The sequence below is a fragment of the Dendropsophus ebraccatus genome, chromosome 10 (genome assembly GCF_027789765.1).
Source record: "Dendropsophus ebraccatus isolate aDenEbr1 chromosome 10, aDenEbr1.pat, whole genome shotgun sequence".
In the NCBI taxonomy this organism is placed as follows: Eukaryota; Metazoa; Chordata; class Amphibia; order Anura; family Hylidae; genus Dendropsophus; species Dendropsophus ebraccatus.
The window spans coordinates 58,141,644-58,158,363 of record NC_091463.1 but is presented as its reverse complement, the minus strand read 5'-3'; the positions used below and the strand labels follow the sequence as shown (position 1 = coordinate 58,158,363).

General features: G+C 40.8%; 1 protein-coding gene across 1 annotated transcript in view; it reads left to right on the top strand.

Annotated features, from left to right (window-relative positions):
• The first annotated feature begins 2,765 nt into the window (after nt 1-2,765).
• Nucleotides 2,766-16,720, top strand: part of LOC138802608 (uncharacterized) — a 39,074-nt gene continuing 25,119 nt past the window's right edge. Inside the window, exons 1-8 of the mRNA XM_069986094.1 lie at nt 2,766-2,966; nt 5,958-6,018; nt 9,507-9,729; nt 10,478-10,611; nt 12,448-12,631; nt 13,471-13,517; nt 14,629-14,732; nt 15,599-15,703. Of these exons, the coding sequence (XP_069842195.1) occupies nt 2,796-2,966; nt 5,958-6,018; nt 9,507-9,729; nt 10,478-10,611; nt 12,448-12,631; nt 13,471-13,517; nt 14,629-14,732; nt 15,599-15,703 (1,029 nt within the window). The 5' untranslated portion in view covers nt 2,766-2,795. The remainder of the gene's footprint in view (nt 2,967-5,957; nt 6,019-9,506; nt 9,730-10,477; nt 10,612-12,447; nt 12,632-13,470; nt 13,518-14,628; nt 14,733-15,598; nt 15,704-16,720) is intronic.

Below are 16,720 nucleotides of genomic sequence, written 5' to 3'. Positions count from 1 at the left end.
AAAAGGCCAGGAGCAAAACACCCATCATTATGACAGGTGTTCTGCACCTAACAGTATTCAGCATATTGGCAGATGCTACTTAAAGTCTGCAACACAAGGGGTTAAAGGGAACCAATCACGCAGAAAATCAATGTAAAGCTAAGGATACGTGCTGGTAGATCACCCAGCACACTTCCCAAATATGCCCCTGTAACCTCTGTGCCCCCCTCAATTAGACAGTATTCTTACTTTGTTCAGGTCATGCGCTGTATGTAAATTTTTGGTAAGTAGTCAAGGTGGGCGTATGTAGTCAAGGTGGGCGTATGTAGTCACGGTCCGGGGGCGTATGTAGTCACGGTCCGGGGGCGTATGTAGTCACGGTCCGGGGCTGTAATCACGCCCAGAGGGGCGTGATTCGGAGGCTTGCGGTCCAGTGACATCATCCTGCGGCTTGCGTTCCGCGTCGCGGCCGCGCCGACGTCTTCGGGAACCCGCGCATGCGCAGTACGTCAGCGTCGTCTCCCGCCGTACTGCGCATGACGGACATAGCCTCAAACTCACTTAGCGCCGGAGATCGTCGCTGGAGGCTGTGTTTCACCTGCTGGGCTCACCTCAATTCCTCTTTCTGCAGAAATTTGGTATTCCTCATCAGTTCTTTCTTTACTGCCACCAATGATTGCTTTGCAAACTCTCCCTGTCACCAATGATTTTATTTGCAGGTCTTCACTGCCACCAATGATTTTATTTGCAGGTCCCCACTGCCACCAATGATTTTATTTGCAGGTCCCCACTGCCACCAATGATTTTATTTGCAGGTCCCCACTGCCACCAATGATTTTATTTGCAGGTCCCCACTGCCACCAATGATTTTATTTGCAGGTCCCCACTGCCACCAATGATTTTATTTGCAGGTCCCCACTGCCATCAATGATTTTATTTGCAGGTCCCCACTGCCATCAATGATTTTATTTGCAGGTCCCCACTGACACCAACGATTAACCCCCCCACTGCCACCAATGATAATCCCCCTTATATCCTTAGCTTTACATTGATTTTCTGCGTGATTGGTTCCCTTTAAGTATGGATGCATGGCATCCATACTTAACCCTTTGTGTGCCAGACTGAACAATGTGGCTCCCAGGTGGTTAAGTGAGGATGGCATGCATCCTCATTTAAAGGGGTAGTGCGGCATTTAAAAATAATTCACTAAATAACACACATTACAAATTTATGCAACTTAATAATCGGCTCACAGTGAACGATCAAGCGATGAGCAAGAAATCGTTCATTGTGATATTTCAACATGTTCTCAAATTGTCGTTGGTTGTTCGCAAAAAATTCGCAGATCGCTTCGTGTAAACAGTCTTTCAAGGAATCACCCTATGTGTGAGATGGGCTTAAGTGATCTTAAAAACTATCGCAATAACGATTTTTCTAACGATTTATTTGTCTAAACGCTGATCGTTATAAAAACCAAATTGTTGCTTCAAATCGTTAAACAATCGATTGGTCGAATTATTGCTTTGTGTAAACGGACCATTACACGTGACGATTATCCTATATATCATTATATCGTTCGAATTTAAACGATAATCGTCCTGTGTAATTGCAGGCAATGAACGAAAAATCGTTCGTGTGTCATTGATCGTTGATTTAGATCGGACTCTATTCATTCATTGTTAACCGTTCGCTGTAATTCCACATTCGTTCTCTAATCGTTCAGTGTACTTGCACTTTGTCCATTTTGCTGGGATTAGGTGGAGTAAACGAACGTAGTACAAACGTTAATAACAACTATCGTTCTGTATAATATGGTAAACGATTTCAGGTCATCCATAAACAATCTCATTTTCGATCGTTTATCATTAAAAATCGCTTTGTGTAATAGGACCCTAATGATGGTTTTACACGGAACGATTTATCATTCGAATTTGCACGATAACGGTCAACTTCGAACGATAATTGTACGTGTAAACGCAGCGAACGATCAAGCGACGAGCGAGAAATCGTTCATTTTGATCTTTCAGCAACTTCTCAAATCGTCGTTGATCGTTCGCAAAAAATTCGCAGATCATTCCATGTAAACAGTCTTTCAACGATTTCACCTATGTATGAGATAGGCTTAAGTGATTGCAAAACGATCGCAAAGCGATTTTTCCGTACGATGTATCATTCTGTGTAAACGCTAATTGTTATGGAAAAAACATTGTTCATTCTAAATCGTTAATCGTGCGATCGGGCGAATTATCGCTCCGTGTAAAAGTACGACTTTTGTAATGGCCATATGACAGCCATATATCTAAAAAAAACAGATGGTGTGGGAACACAGCCATATAGTCATACATAGCAGATATTTAAAAGTGTTACTATCATTTTAAAAAAACAAACTACTTTTGACGTGTCAGAGAGACATGCTATATTTCTTGATTGATCGAGGTCTGGATGCTCAGAAGCCGACAATCACTAGAACAAGGACTTCTTTCCTCATCTGGCTGTGTGCGGCAGGAGACACTGTCTATAAATATATAGCCTATATCTTATGCAGTGACAACTCAGCTGAACACGTCTCCCCACTGGTTCTAGTGATCACTGTCTCTATTACATGTCACAAGCCTGTTTAAATTACAGCTAAAACAGGTTCGGTGTTTAAGAGGTTATATTGGCCATTCAAGACCCTGCTGCTGGTCGGCAGGAAAGGAAAGAGTTAAGACTTGCCCAACAACTTTTGCTAGATTACGTCAGTCTAGTACCACCTTCTAGTGGTGACATAGCACTTTCAAAAATAAAGCAACTTTCTTCCTGTGTACAGCACAGCAATGTTCCTCGTTGAATGGATGAGGACACTTTACACTTTTCTCTACAATGTACTTCTGAATATTCTGCTATTTGGCGGGAATGGAACTGAGCAACGGCGTCGTCTGGACAGCACACCTCAGGAAATGACCGAGGATAATGTACAGACAGTGAGAAGAACACCAAACATAAGGGTAAGTGCAGCACAGCTGTTAGTGTAGCACAGCTGTTAGTGTGTTCTTATATTACTCTACTGTGTGTGTTAGAGAAGGGCTGATGGAAATCTGAAGCGAGAAGTCTATAATATGGTGCTATATCCTTCCAATACTAGTTTTAGCTATAAAAAACTGACTAAATACTATGGTGTGAACCCAGCCCCATTCTGTTTACTGTACAAACAGAGTAAACTGATACCTTCTGCTGAGGGCTTGTACAGACTTGCTCATAGTTAAATGGATGTGGAGTTCTGGGTCACAGGGTTATATGGGTACTGTATAGAAAAATAATTGATTTTTAATCAACTGGTGCCAGAAAGTTATACAGATTTATAATTACTTCTATTTAAAAATCTCAAACCTTCCAGTAATTATCAGCTACTGTATGTCCTGCAGGAAGCGGTGTGTTCTTCCCAGTCTAACACAGTACTCTCTGCTGCTACCTCTGTCTGTGACAGGAACTGTCCAGAGCAGGAGAGGTTTTTTTTATAGGGATTTGCTACTGCTCTGGACAGTTCCTACCATAGACAAAAGTGGCAGCAAAGAGCACTGTGTCAGACTGGAAAGAATCTAACACTTCCTGTAGGGCATACAGCAGCTGATATGTACTTGAAGGCTTAAGATTATTAAATAAAAGTGATTTACAAATCTTTATAACTTTCTGACACAAGTTGATTTGAATTTTTCTCTCCAGAATACCCCTTTAACCTACTTCCTTTGTCTGCTTTGATAGGAGTCCTTGATTATTTTTTTTTTGCCATAAATTAAGATAAAATTTCAGATTTCCATGCGGAGCTCACAGCGTGAAATCCGCTGCAATTCCAGTATGTGTGTTATTGGCCTTATGAATAAAGTGTATGGCACTCACCATTCAGCTGTTCACAGTCTGTTCATTGTGGAATCACATGCAGGAAAGCTATTGAAGTAGCAAAGTTTTAATAGACCCCAAGTCAATTATAAAAAATCTATTCTTGGACCAAATAATTCCTGAACCAATTAACACTTGAGTGACTACTGTATATTCATTTGAGCTGATATTGTAGGCAGCAAATCTTTACTATTTCTACATAGTCACCACCAGAATGGTGCAAATGGTATTGGACTTGCACTATGTTTTTGGAAACAGCCCAATGGTGTGAAAAAATTAGTGGCTCACATTTATTGTTTAAGTGCATGTTTACAAACAAATGATTGAAATATAAGACAGAACTTCAGTAAATGGACTTAAAATTAAAGGGGTTTTGCTGCCATAGACACTGTCTAAAATGTGTGGCAGTGCACTCAACTACCATGCTATTTATTGTCTATGGGACTGCTAAAGATAGCTACAGTGCTGGGCTTCTTCTGTCTATAGGACTGCTAAAGATACCCACAGTGCTTGGCTTCTTCTGTCTATGGGACTGCTAAAGATAGCTACAGTGCTTGGCTTCTTCTGTCTATGGGACTGCTAAAGATAGCTACAGTGCTGGGCTTCTTCTGTCTATAGGACTGCTAAAGATACCCACAGTGCTTGGCTTCTTCTGTCTATGGGACTGCTAAAGATAGCTACAGTGCTTGGCTTCTTCTGTCTATGGGACTGCTAAAGATAGCTACAGTGCTGGGCTTCTTCTGTCTATAGGACTGCTAAAGATACCCACAGTGCTTGGCTTCTTCTGTCTATGGGACTGCTAAAGATAGCTACAGTGCTTGGCTTCTTCTGTCTATGGGACTGCTAAAGATAGCTACAGTGCTTGGCTTCTTCTGTCTATAGGACTGCTAAAGATAGCTACAGTGCTTGGCTTCTGTCTATGGGACTGCTAAAGATAGCTACAGTGCTTGGCTTTTTCTGTCTATGGGACTGCTAACGATAGCTACAGTGCTTGGCTTCTGTCTATGGGACTGCTAAAGAGAGCTACAGGGCTTGGCTTCTGTCTATGGGACTGCTAAAGATAGCTACAGTGCTTGGCTTCTGTCTATGGGACTGCTAAAGATAGCTACAGTGCTTGCCTTCTGTCTATGGGACTGCTAAAGATAGCTACAGTGCTCGGCTTCTTCTGTCTATAGGACTGCTAAAGATAGCTACAGTGCTTGGCTTCTGTCTATGGGACTGCTAAAGATAGCTACAGTGCTTGGCTTCTTCTGTCTATGGGACTGCTAAAGATAGCTACAGTGCTTGGCTTCTTCTGTCTATGGGACTGCTAAAGATAGCTACAGTGCTTGGCTTCTTCTGTCTATGGGACTGCTAAAGATAGCTACAGTACTTGGCTTCTTCTGTCTATGGGACTGCTAACGATAACCACAGTGCTTGGCTTCTTCTGTCTATGGGACTGCTAACGATAACCACAGTGCTTGGCTTCTTCTGTCTATGGGACTGCTAAAGATAGCTACAGTGCTTGGCTTCTTCTGTCTATGGGACTGCTAAAGATAGCTACAGTGCTTGGCTTCTTCTGTCTATGGGACTGCTAAAGATAGCTACAGTGCTTGGCTTCTGTCTATGGGACTGCTAAAGATAGCTACAGTACTCGGCTTCTTCTGTCTATGGGACTGCTAACGATAACCACAGTGCTTGGCTTCTTCTGTCTATGGGACTGCTAACGATAACTACAGTGCTTGGCTTATTCTGTCTTTGGGACTGCTAAAGATAGCTACAGTGCTTGGCTTCTGTTTATGGGACTGCTAAAGATAGCTACAGTACTTGGCTTCTTCTGTCTATGGGACTGCTAACGATAACCACAGTGCTTGGCTTCTTCTGTCTATGGGACTGCTAACGATAACCACAGTGCTTAGCTTCTTCTGTCTATGGGACTGCTAAAGATAGCTACAGTGCTTGGCTTCTTCTGCATTCCTGTTGAGAATGAATAAAGCAAAACTGACAAAATAAATAACATTAGATATTGAATATGCCAAATGTAAGATGACATTTAAAAGTTGCCCAATTGTTGAACTTTTTTTTTTTTTGCAATCTAATTGATATAAAAATTGTTCATACAGGAAGGAGAAGACACCGTTGACTTTGTTTTGGCTGGTGACCTGCAAAATTCTCTGGAGAAAGGTATTTTACCTTTGCAAACATTTGCCTCATCTTCTTATAAAATTGCATAATTGTGTAGCAACGAGACAAAACTTAAAGCGAATGCACCACCAGGTTTTATAGTTTTTCCCATGGATAGAACAGCTCCGGTGCAGGGAAGCTGGTGCAGGGGTGCTTTTTTTGAACTGCAGCCTGGTTCCTGTGTACAGCGCGTGTACGTCCCGTGTACAGCGCTGTTCTATTCACAGGCAACGGCGGGGGGTGAAGCACTGGGGGTGGGTCGGCCCACTCTAAGTGGGAGAAAAAAACCCACCCCTCAATGATGCAGCTCCATCAATTCTAATGGAGCGGCGTCATAAATGAGCAGGGTTTTCCTCCCACTGGGGGCCTCCAATGCTTCACCCCCGGTCATAGTGGATGATGTGCAGGATTGGTAGGTTAGTCCTATATCCAAGGCATCTGTAAAAACCCAGAGCTTCTCCTTGAATGGTCTTATTATTGTGAATTAGAAACTTACAAGAGGGGCTTCTGACTTTTTGCTTTAAATTTAGCTACATTAAACTGTGTTGTAAATGCAATTTATGGTATATCAGCATATGCTATAAATGTCCTCTAAGGCTGGGTTCACACTACGTATATATTTCAGTCAGTATTGTGGTCCTCATATTGCAACCAAAACCAGGAGTGGATTAAAAACTCAGAAACGATCTGTTCACACAATGTTTAAAATGAGTGGATGGCCGCCATTTAATGGCAAATATTTGCTGTTATTTTAAAACAACGGCTGTTATATTGAAATAATGGCCGTTATTTACTGTTATATGGCGGCCATCCACTCAATTTCAACATTGTGTGGACAGATCCTTTCTGTGTTTTTCATCCACTCCTGGTTTTGGTTGCAATATGAGGACCACAATACTGACTGAAGTATACGTAGTGTGAACCCAGCCTAAATGTGTATCAGACCTCTGAAACCTGCATCTATGTTTATATTGAGGGCTTTGGGAGTTATGCAAATTTTGCAAAACATTCACCTCGGCTGTTTTTGGCTTCCCAATCACATCTGGCAGCTTTAAACAGGCCAGAGGGGACCCCAGTGCCAGGTGGGAATACTCATTTAAAGCGTACCTGCCGTCTGTTCTGTGTCTATGAGACCTGGATGGCCCTATAGACTTGGAATCAGAGTCCATTGGGGTCATGTAACATGGAGTCGGGAAAGAATGCACTAAGTGTACTTTTCCCGGCATTTTGTTCTAATCTGTCAGGCGTCAGGGTCTAAACATTCAGACCCCAATACATAAAAACTTTAGATACATATCCACTTTTTTTAAGTGTAATTTACATTCATTTAATGGACAAATAACCAGAATGAGTTGAACACTAAAAAACTCAATTGCAACCAAATGGCACCAATAGTGTGAAAAATATCCTGATTTCCTGTAAACTCACCGAGAGTTATGAAACTGAGTTAAATTTAAACTTTTATAAACTGGCCCAGCAACTGATCCCAGTGGACTTCTTTTTTAGCTCTACTAAAATGAAAGTTATGCTGTGATTGGTTGCTGTGGGCAGTTTACACCAGTTTCTATTTTACATAGTTCGATAAATCTAAGTCATAGCGTTTTTTCCTGTAAAACTACATTCTTGTATTGTTTGGTTTATTGATCCCCCATTCAGATCAGTTGTATTGCAGGCTGGGCCTCACAAATGATCTTAATCTCAATCATTTCTGTATTCCTTTAAAGCAAATGTTACATCGGGTACATTGTTCATTTTATTTTTTTATAGGGGCCGATCAGCACCAGCTCAGGGATCCTGGTGGCATAGTACTCGTGCTTTATGCTGTTCTTTTGTCGCACACTGGCCTAATGGAGCACAGTGGGGAGGGAATATCATCACACTGGGGCAAGCGAGCGCTATCCCAGTATATAGAGCTGGAACACCGGCACCAAGTACGGGTACCAGGCGGCATTTTAAAAAAAGGACTGCGCCACTGGGACCCCCGCTTCATCGCTGATCCGCTCATGTAAAAAAAAAAAAAAAAAGGAATGTACCTGATGGTACCCCATTGCACATAAAAATATAGGTGTTGTAAACCAGTGCTTCTCAAACCAAGAGGTGGATGTGACTGTTGAGGGGCTTAAAGGGGTTATCCAGTGGTACAAAAACATGGCCACTTTCTTTCAGAGACAACACGACTCTTGACTCCAGTTCAGGTGTGGTTTGCAATTAAGCTCCATTCACTTCAATGGAACTGAGTGGGGCTGTCTCTGGAAGAAAGTGGCCATGTTTTTGTAGCGATGGATAACCCCTTTAAACAAGTTGTTGGTAAGGTGCAACTGAGGATGCTGCTCCGAAAGATTATATGGGCCTCTTTAATTCCAGAATTTATTCCTAATGGTTGTATTTTAGTATTATACTGGTTTAGAAGGCTGACAGGTATGCTTTAGGTGTTATTTACAATCATTTAATGGACAAATAACCAGAATGAGTTGAACACTAAAAAACTCAATTGCAACCAAATGGCACCGTTGTCTTATTTTTTTTTATCATGAAAAGATGTCAAGTGTATAGTATGAAAAATATCCTGATTTCCTGTAAACTCGCTCAGAGTTATGAAACTGAGTTAAATAGAAACTTGTATAAACTGGCCCAGCAACTGATTCCAGCTGACTTTTTTTTAGCTCTACTAAAATGAAAGTTATGCTGTGATTGCTTGCTTCGAGGCAGTTTATGCCAGTTTCTATTCTACACATTTCGATAAATCGAAGACATAGCATTTTTTCCTGTAAAACTATATTCTTCGTAAAACATTCTTTGTAAAACTACATACTTCTGGGTTTATTGATTTATTTATTTATTGTAAAACATTCTTTGTAAAACTACATACTTTTGGGTTTATTGAGCCCCCAACTGAGGTGCAACTGAGGATGATGCTTTGGCCATTATATGGGCCTCTTTAAAGGGCTTGTCCAGCGAAAATCTTTTTCTTTCAAATCAACTGGTGTCAGAAAGTTATATAAATTTGTAATTTACTTCTATTAAAAAGTCTCAAGTCTTCCCATACTTATTAGCTGCTGTATGTCATGCAGGAAATGTTGTTTTATTTTCAGCCTAACACAGTGCTCTCTGCTGACATCTCTGGCCGAGACAGGAACTGTCCAGAACAGGAGAGATTTTCTATGGGGATTCATAGAAAACGGAGACAGAGTTCCTGTCTCAGCCAGAGATGTCAGCAGAGAGCAGTGTCAGACTGAAAATAAAACATTTCCTGCTACAGCAGTTGATAAGTATGGGAAGACTTGAGATTTTTTTAATAGAAGTAAACTACAACTCCTTTAATTCTAAAATTGACTCCTAATGGTTGTATTTTAGTATTTTAATGGTTTAGAAGACAAATAGCTACCAATACCAGTCATAAAAATAATAGATGACAAAGCAGTAGTCTTGATGAAGGCCCCTGCAATAGTCAATACTCATCTTACTACTTTTTTGCTGTTTGTTTACAGTGTCGGAGGCCATTTACAAGAAGTTTGTCTCAGTTTGGCACAGTCCACCTGGGGAAATACAGAATCAGCCTCTGTATAAAGAGATTAACTCCTTGATACAGAATGTCTTCTTTAATATAAAACGCAAAGCTCGCCTCTTTGAAGAATATAAAATAGTTATATCCATTGCTTCTGATTTAACTGCTCATTTTATAAACAAGAAAGGAAAGGAAGTGACTTACAGGTAAGAAGAAATATCGGTCACATATAAGTAATCACAAATTGCTGAGATTATGCCTTGTTTCCCCATGTAACTTTCTTACCTCATGTTGAAATAAATGTTGGAAGAACGGAATAAAACAATTGCATTTTTCCAATTTCATCTAACATTTTTTGTTGTTGTTTTTCATGACATTACATGGTACTGTAAAATAAAAAGTACAATAAAAAAGTCCAAGACCATATGGCTCTGTATAAAAATAGTAAAAGACATGGCTCCTGCAAAGTGAAGAAATAAAAAAAATCTGAAAAAAAAATTGTTTAGCTACTGGAACATGATTGGTTGGGCAACTTCTCCATATTGCTGGCATTAAGTAGATAAGGTTGTTGGTAAGGGAGTATTCTGGGGCCTGGTTTTTTAAAATATTTTGCTGAGGTTGCAATTAAAATAAAACAATGCATTCTTACCTACCTTTGTCCCAGGGGCTCCCCCTGGTATGACTTCCGCCACACCACTAGTCATACTAGCTGATACTCCTGAAACTGACTAGTCTCAGAAGTAATAGCCCACTCATATCTGCTGAGGCAAGTCCAACTCAGAAGAGACAGACAGTGTGACCAGTGGAGAGCCATAGTTGTTTTTTGTTGTTGTTTTTTGGCTTTTCTTTGAATTGCGGCCCCCTTAGTATATTAATATCATATATATCCAATAAAGTTTATTCATTTTAGTTTGTGTTTACAAAATATTAAATATCTTTTTAAACATTTAACAGATTTAAAACACGTCAAGAAGAGGTTGATTTTATTAGAAAAAACGTCAAATGTCTTCTAGATTATTGGCTTCCAGAATCAATGCAAAGACCCCCGCTTATATATGTCTTCTTAACTGAAATTCTATCAGTGAATGGTAAGAAATGTTTTCCATGTTAATCCTAAGGAATAGAAAAAGGGATAAAGCACAAAAAATATCTCCCATTGTTTTTGTGCTCTAATCAGTTCAGCCACAAAGGGGTAAAGCATACCTCCCAATTAGAGATGGTCCGAACCTGCCGAGGTTCGGGTTTCTTATGAACCCGAACGCTCGGCAGCAGATTCCCGCTGTCTGCCCGCTCCGTGGAGCGGGCGGATCCAGCGGGAGTAACGCCTGGAAAACTGGGATACAACCCGAACCCTCAGTAATGATTCCCGCTGTCTGCCCGCTCCGTGGAGCGGGCGGATCCAGCGGGAGTAACGCCTGGAAAACTGGGATACAGCCTATGGCTGTGGCTATATCCCAGTTTTCCAGGCGGTCCTCCCGCTGGATCCGCCCGCTCCACGGAGCGGGCAGACAGCGGGAATCATTGCTGAGGGTTCGGGTTCATACGAACCCGAACCGAACTCGGTTCGGATCATCCCTACTCCCAACCTTTGCTGAGAGCAAAGACGGATATTTATATTCAGCAGCCACGCCCAAACACTTCTCCCATTGCTGTCCACACAATCATAGGGTAGCACCACATGCTGCAGATTTTCTGCACCAGAAAATATGGCAAAATCCAGAATTGGATTCATATCATACCATTGCACTATTACTAACCAAATCCAGTATTACCAAGGTAATAATACCAATATGTAAGAAACATGTTATTTATCACCACACAGTGAGCACCACCAGGATCGTACCACCATACCATTACTAAATAACATCCACTATACAAAGACCAGTATATCCTCCTATACACTGGCCTATATAGAGATAGATAACAATGATACACAGACTCTGCATACCTTATAAGTAATTACAGTGCAGTTACATCCAGTGACTCACAGGGGGCATGTTCTCTAATCAGTGTTGCTTACTTTTCCTTTTGTTCTCCATCTGGCCCAGTCATTATGAACACTTCTCCTGGTGATGCCAGAGAATCTGCAAACAAACAGTTTAGAATCTTTGCTCCAGCACCATCCCCACCTCTATACAAAGTCTTCATTGCTGCACACTGTAACAGTGGCCATTTTCTGCCCCCCCCCCTTTATGCTCTCACATTGTAAAAAGCCTCCATCTGTACCCTTATATAATAGATAAGCCCCCTCTGTCCCCCTGATATAACTGTACAGGTATACCCTCCAGTAGATAATGTACTCCATGTAGCTGTTTCATCCCCCTCACCCCTGTAGGTAGGCATTTCGCTGTAGGTAACCCCACCCCCCCACTCCCCAAATAGTAAGCCCTGAAGTATGTGGTATTTTTAATCTAAGCATCCCTCTATAGGTAATCCCCTTGGTAGATACCCCCAGTAGATAGTATGCCCCAATTTAGGCATCCCCCTATAAGTAATCCACTGTTAGTTACCAACCCCTCCCCAGGAGACAGCATCCCCAATTTTAAGCATCTCCCCTTGTAGTCCCCACCCCCCTCCCAATGTAGGAATTTCCCCTGGTAATAATCCCCCTAGTCTCTAAGCAGGCGTTCCCCCAGCTAGATAGCCCACATTTAGGCATTCTTCCTGTTAGATAGCCCCAAATGTAGTAATTTTTCCTGGAGCTAGCCCCACATATAGGCATTCCTCCAGTTAGATAGACCCCCACGTACTCATTCCCCCTGGTAGCTAGCAGACAAGTAGCTTAGGCCGCTACTACTGAGGCTGACTCGTCTCTGCAGTAACAGCTCGCTCAGTCATTTACTGGCCTTAGCACTGTCCTGCCTTAGTCACCAAAAACTGAAAAATCTAGTGATTTTAACTTTTTAAAACAATTTTTTTTGCAGTCTTGGAACTAATGATCAACTATTATTCTGAATTTAAAAATATAAATGAAGCAATAGTGGAGGCCTTGGATGATAAGCCGGACGCCAAGCAGAAAGAGGATTCTGGCAAATGTGAAAAAAATATTAATGGCAATAGACCAGATGAATCTCATACAATGATGGAAAGCGATAATATTGCATCCAGGTAATAATGATAGCAGTCAGTTCCAAACCTCTACAATAACAGGAAGGCAGAGCACATTATGGGTATATCATGTGTACTATGACCGTTACTGTACGTGTTGTCCTCAATTAAGTACATCAGATTACCAAAACATAAAATTTTTTAAATTAGACAAATTAAAAATGTGTTACTGTGTCAGGATATTTCTATTTTTAAGTCCACCTAATATACTCAGTGCCAGTGGTCACACATGCCCAGTAGTGTGGTCCAACCACGCTGCTCCTTATACATATTGGGGAGTTATCCCCACTAATTGTGTAGACTTGTCAATAAAATAGGTGCACTGGATGCACAATCTTCTCACAGGTGACCATAGTGAAAATAATTTTACTATAGCTGCTTTGCTCTGTGCTACAGAGAACATATTAGAGAATCCCGGATAATCTGCCAATCACACTATGCAGGTGTAGGAAGCAAGACACACAGGCTCTCACAGGCTCTATCTATGAGTCCTAGTAGCATATAAACACTATCTATGAGTCCTAGTAGCATGAAAACACAGAATCAAATAGTAGAGAACAGTTTATCCCTGAGCTCAGTAGCCACCATCCTACACTACAGTTAGATAGGGTCCGTAGTAGACCCGACAGATCGGTGTTGATATACTAAGTCTAATAAACCTTCCCTGTGATGCTATAATTTAAACATCTTGATCTTACCATTTTGTTGGTAGGGTATGTGCACACTGTGAAAAACGCGCGGAGACTTCAAGTGGATTCCGCCATGCGGCCTCCGCTTGAAGTTCTGTCGGTCCCATAGACTCACATGGGCACATCCCCTTATGCTTCTATTTATTCTAGGAAGACAGAAAAGAAAGAAAAGAAGGGCGTCAAAGAGAAATGTAAAGGTAAAGGAACTCTTAATTGTACAGCATATGATATGACTGAATGCATAAATGATTCTCATTCCAGTACACACATAGACAACCCTTTCCATTGGCATATCAGAAAATACTAAAAAGATCAAGATGTTTCATTTGTATTGGCTGAGCAGATTGTCTCCCATGACTTACACCATGCATGTTTCGAAACAAGAGGCCTAAGTAGTTTTGAATGTCTGAGAGACATGGCTTAGGTTATGTGTTTGTATCAGATTCCCAGAAGAGCAGAAGGCCCCTTGTAATTACACACGATTTGTTTTATCTAGAAAAGAGGTTTACAAGATCCACTTCTTTTAAATCCGCCTTATATCACACTTAAAGTGGTTGTCTGTCATTTTTTAACATTTTGCTGCTAGGTGCTTATAAAACAATAAACACTTTATACTCTCATATATCTCTCCGCGCTCCTGTGGTGTCCACTTCTGGTGTAGCTGGTGTCCTCCGCTGATTGTAGTGACAGCCCGCTCAGCCAATCACTAACTGAGACAGGACAGCCCCGTGGTCAGTAATTGGCTGAGCGGCTGTCACTCCCAAGACGAGTTCATTTTGCAAGTGCAGGCTCTGCACTTAGAGGGGACCACCAGAGGAGGACACTGAGGGAGCGGTAAGCATAACATGTTTATTGTTTTATATGCCTCAGCAGCAGTATGTTAAAAAATGCCAGACAACCTCTTTACTTAGGCTGGGTTCACACTACGTATATTTCAGTCAGTATTGTGGTCCTCATATTGCAACCAAAACCAGGAGTGGATTAAAAACACAGAAAGGATCTGTTCACACAATGTTGAAATTGAGTGGATGGCCGCCATTTAATGGCAAATATTTGCTGTTATTTTAAAACAACGGCTGTTATATTGAAATAATGGCAGTTATTTACTGTTATATGGCGGCCATCCACTCAATTTCACCATTGTGTGAACAGATCCTTTCTGTGTTTTTAATCCACTCCTGGTTTTGGTTGCAATATGAGGACCACAATACTGACTGAAATATACGTAGTGTGAACATAGCCCCCAAGTGTAGATGATCATACTGAGAACAAGATATCATTTTTTGTTAATGTTCTACTTTATTTTAGGATTGGTTAAACGTTTAAGACTAAAAAAGTCAAAATCTGGGAATGGGATTAAATTCCGGTCGTGTGCATCCACGCATAGCAGTGATGGTGATGATGTTGATATGGTAAGTAGCTAAAGCAGAAACTATGGGGGAGATTTATCAAACTGGTCTAAAGTAGAATTGTCTCAGTTGCCCCGAGCAACAAATCAGATTCCACTTTTCATTCCTCACAGATTCTTTGAAAAAGGAAAGGTGGAATCTGATTGGTTGCTAGGGGCAACTAAGCCAATTCTAATTTACACCAGTTTGATAAATCTCCCACCCATGTTTTTTTTATGTATGTCTTACATTTTCATTTTAAAATACTACTAGAATTTTTCATTTTATTTATTTATATTTTTTAAATTTTGCTTTAAAGGGATTATCCAGTGCTACAAAAACATGGCCACTGTTCCCACTCTCTTGTCTCCAGATTGGGTGAGGTTTCAAACTCAGTTCCACTGAAGTAAATGGAGCTTAATTGCAAACTACACCTGAACTGGAGACAAGAGAGGGGGAAAAGTGGCCATGTTTTTGTAGCGCTCGATAACCCCTATAAGCACGAGAGAAGTTTATTAGCATTCATTTTCAATTCTTGATAGCATAAAATACTTATCAATGGGATAATGGGGAAAACACTTTACTATCTGAAACTTATATAAAGAGCAAAAGGGACAGGAATTCGCAGCCCATCCCTTACTCCTTGAGAACAAGCAAGTTTTTAACATACTATATAAATGAAATATTTACTGTGATGTGGCCCTATGACTTTTTTGCTTAACCCCTTAAGGACACATGCCGTACCAGTACAGCAAGGGTCCCTAAGGTGTAGCGGTACAGTAGCTTCAGTTTTATGACTAGAAGATAAAGACAGCTCTGAAGACCCCTTCAATATTCCTCATGTTATAGAGATTTCAAATTGTTAAATGTGTTTATTTATTTATTACCAGGGCTCCATAGATGACGATGAAGAGGACGAGAATCCTATAAAATTAATTATTAACACTTCACTTCAGATGTGGCAACAGAATGACTGGGATGCGAGAGTCTTTAAAGTATGTGAAAATTTGGGGTAATTTATCAGATTCAACCTGTACTAATGTCCAAGGAAGCTCCTTTATGTTCTAAAGAGAAAGAATGGTGTGCTCGCTGTGTACAAACAGTGAGCACCGCTCTTTCCAGGAACAATTACAGGACCCCACTGCTCAGCTTTTTATTCCCTATCCTATTAAGTTTGGCTTGAACTCAATAAGGCTGGGTTTACACTATGTTTTTACAATTGGTTTTTTGCAAAAAGCGGATGAAAAACGAATGCGTGTGTGCATCCGTTTTGATCCGTTTTTCCATTGGATTCCATTATACAAAAAAAAGGATAAAAATGGATCCGTTTTTTTTTAAATGCACAAAAACGTAGTCGACCTCATTTTTGTGTCTGTTAAAAAAATCGTTTTGATCCGTTTTTTCTATAATAGAATTCAATGGTAAAACGGATCAAAACGGATGCACACACAAACCATAAACCATACTGTCAGAATAAATAGAACCTGTGATGGTAATCACCTTTTTAAACATGAGGGGGGGGGGGCTTTAAAATAAATAATGTCAAATGCAATGGATGGTTTTTTTAATACTTTTGGAATTTAAAGTGTCACTGTCGTGAATTTTTTTTTTGCAGAAATCAATAGTCCAGCGATTTTAAGAAACTTTGTAATTGGGTTTATTATCCGAAAAATGCATTTTTATCATGAAAAAGCAGTTTGAAACTCTCCCCCCTGTCTTCATTGTTCTCCTATGGAGAGAGCTAAAGAAAAGACCAAAACAGGACAACAAAGAGTTAATCTACAAATCCCTCACGGGATATCTCTACTGACCATCACCAGTGACCTGTCTGAGCTCGGATTACAGCTGTCACCCAGCTCCGTGCCTGTAATCCTCTGTTATCTGCTTTCTGCTGCCGGCTAACTCCCTCCTTCCTCCTCCCCCCTCCCCTCTCCCTAGAGCAGACAGGGTACGTCTCCTGCAACAAGTCACAATTTTCAGATTTTTCAGAGTGGATGAAAAAGAGGAAGGAG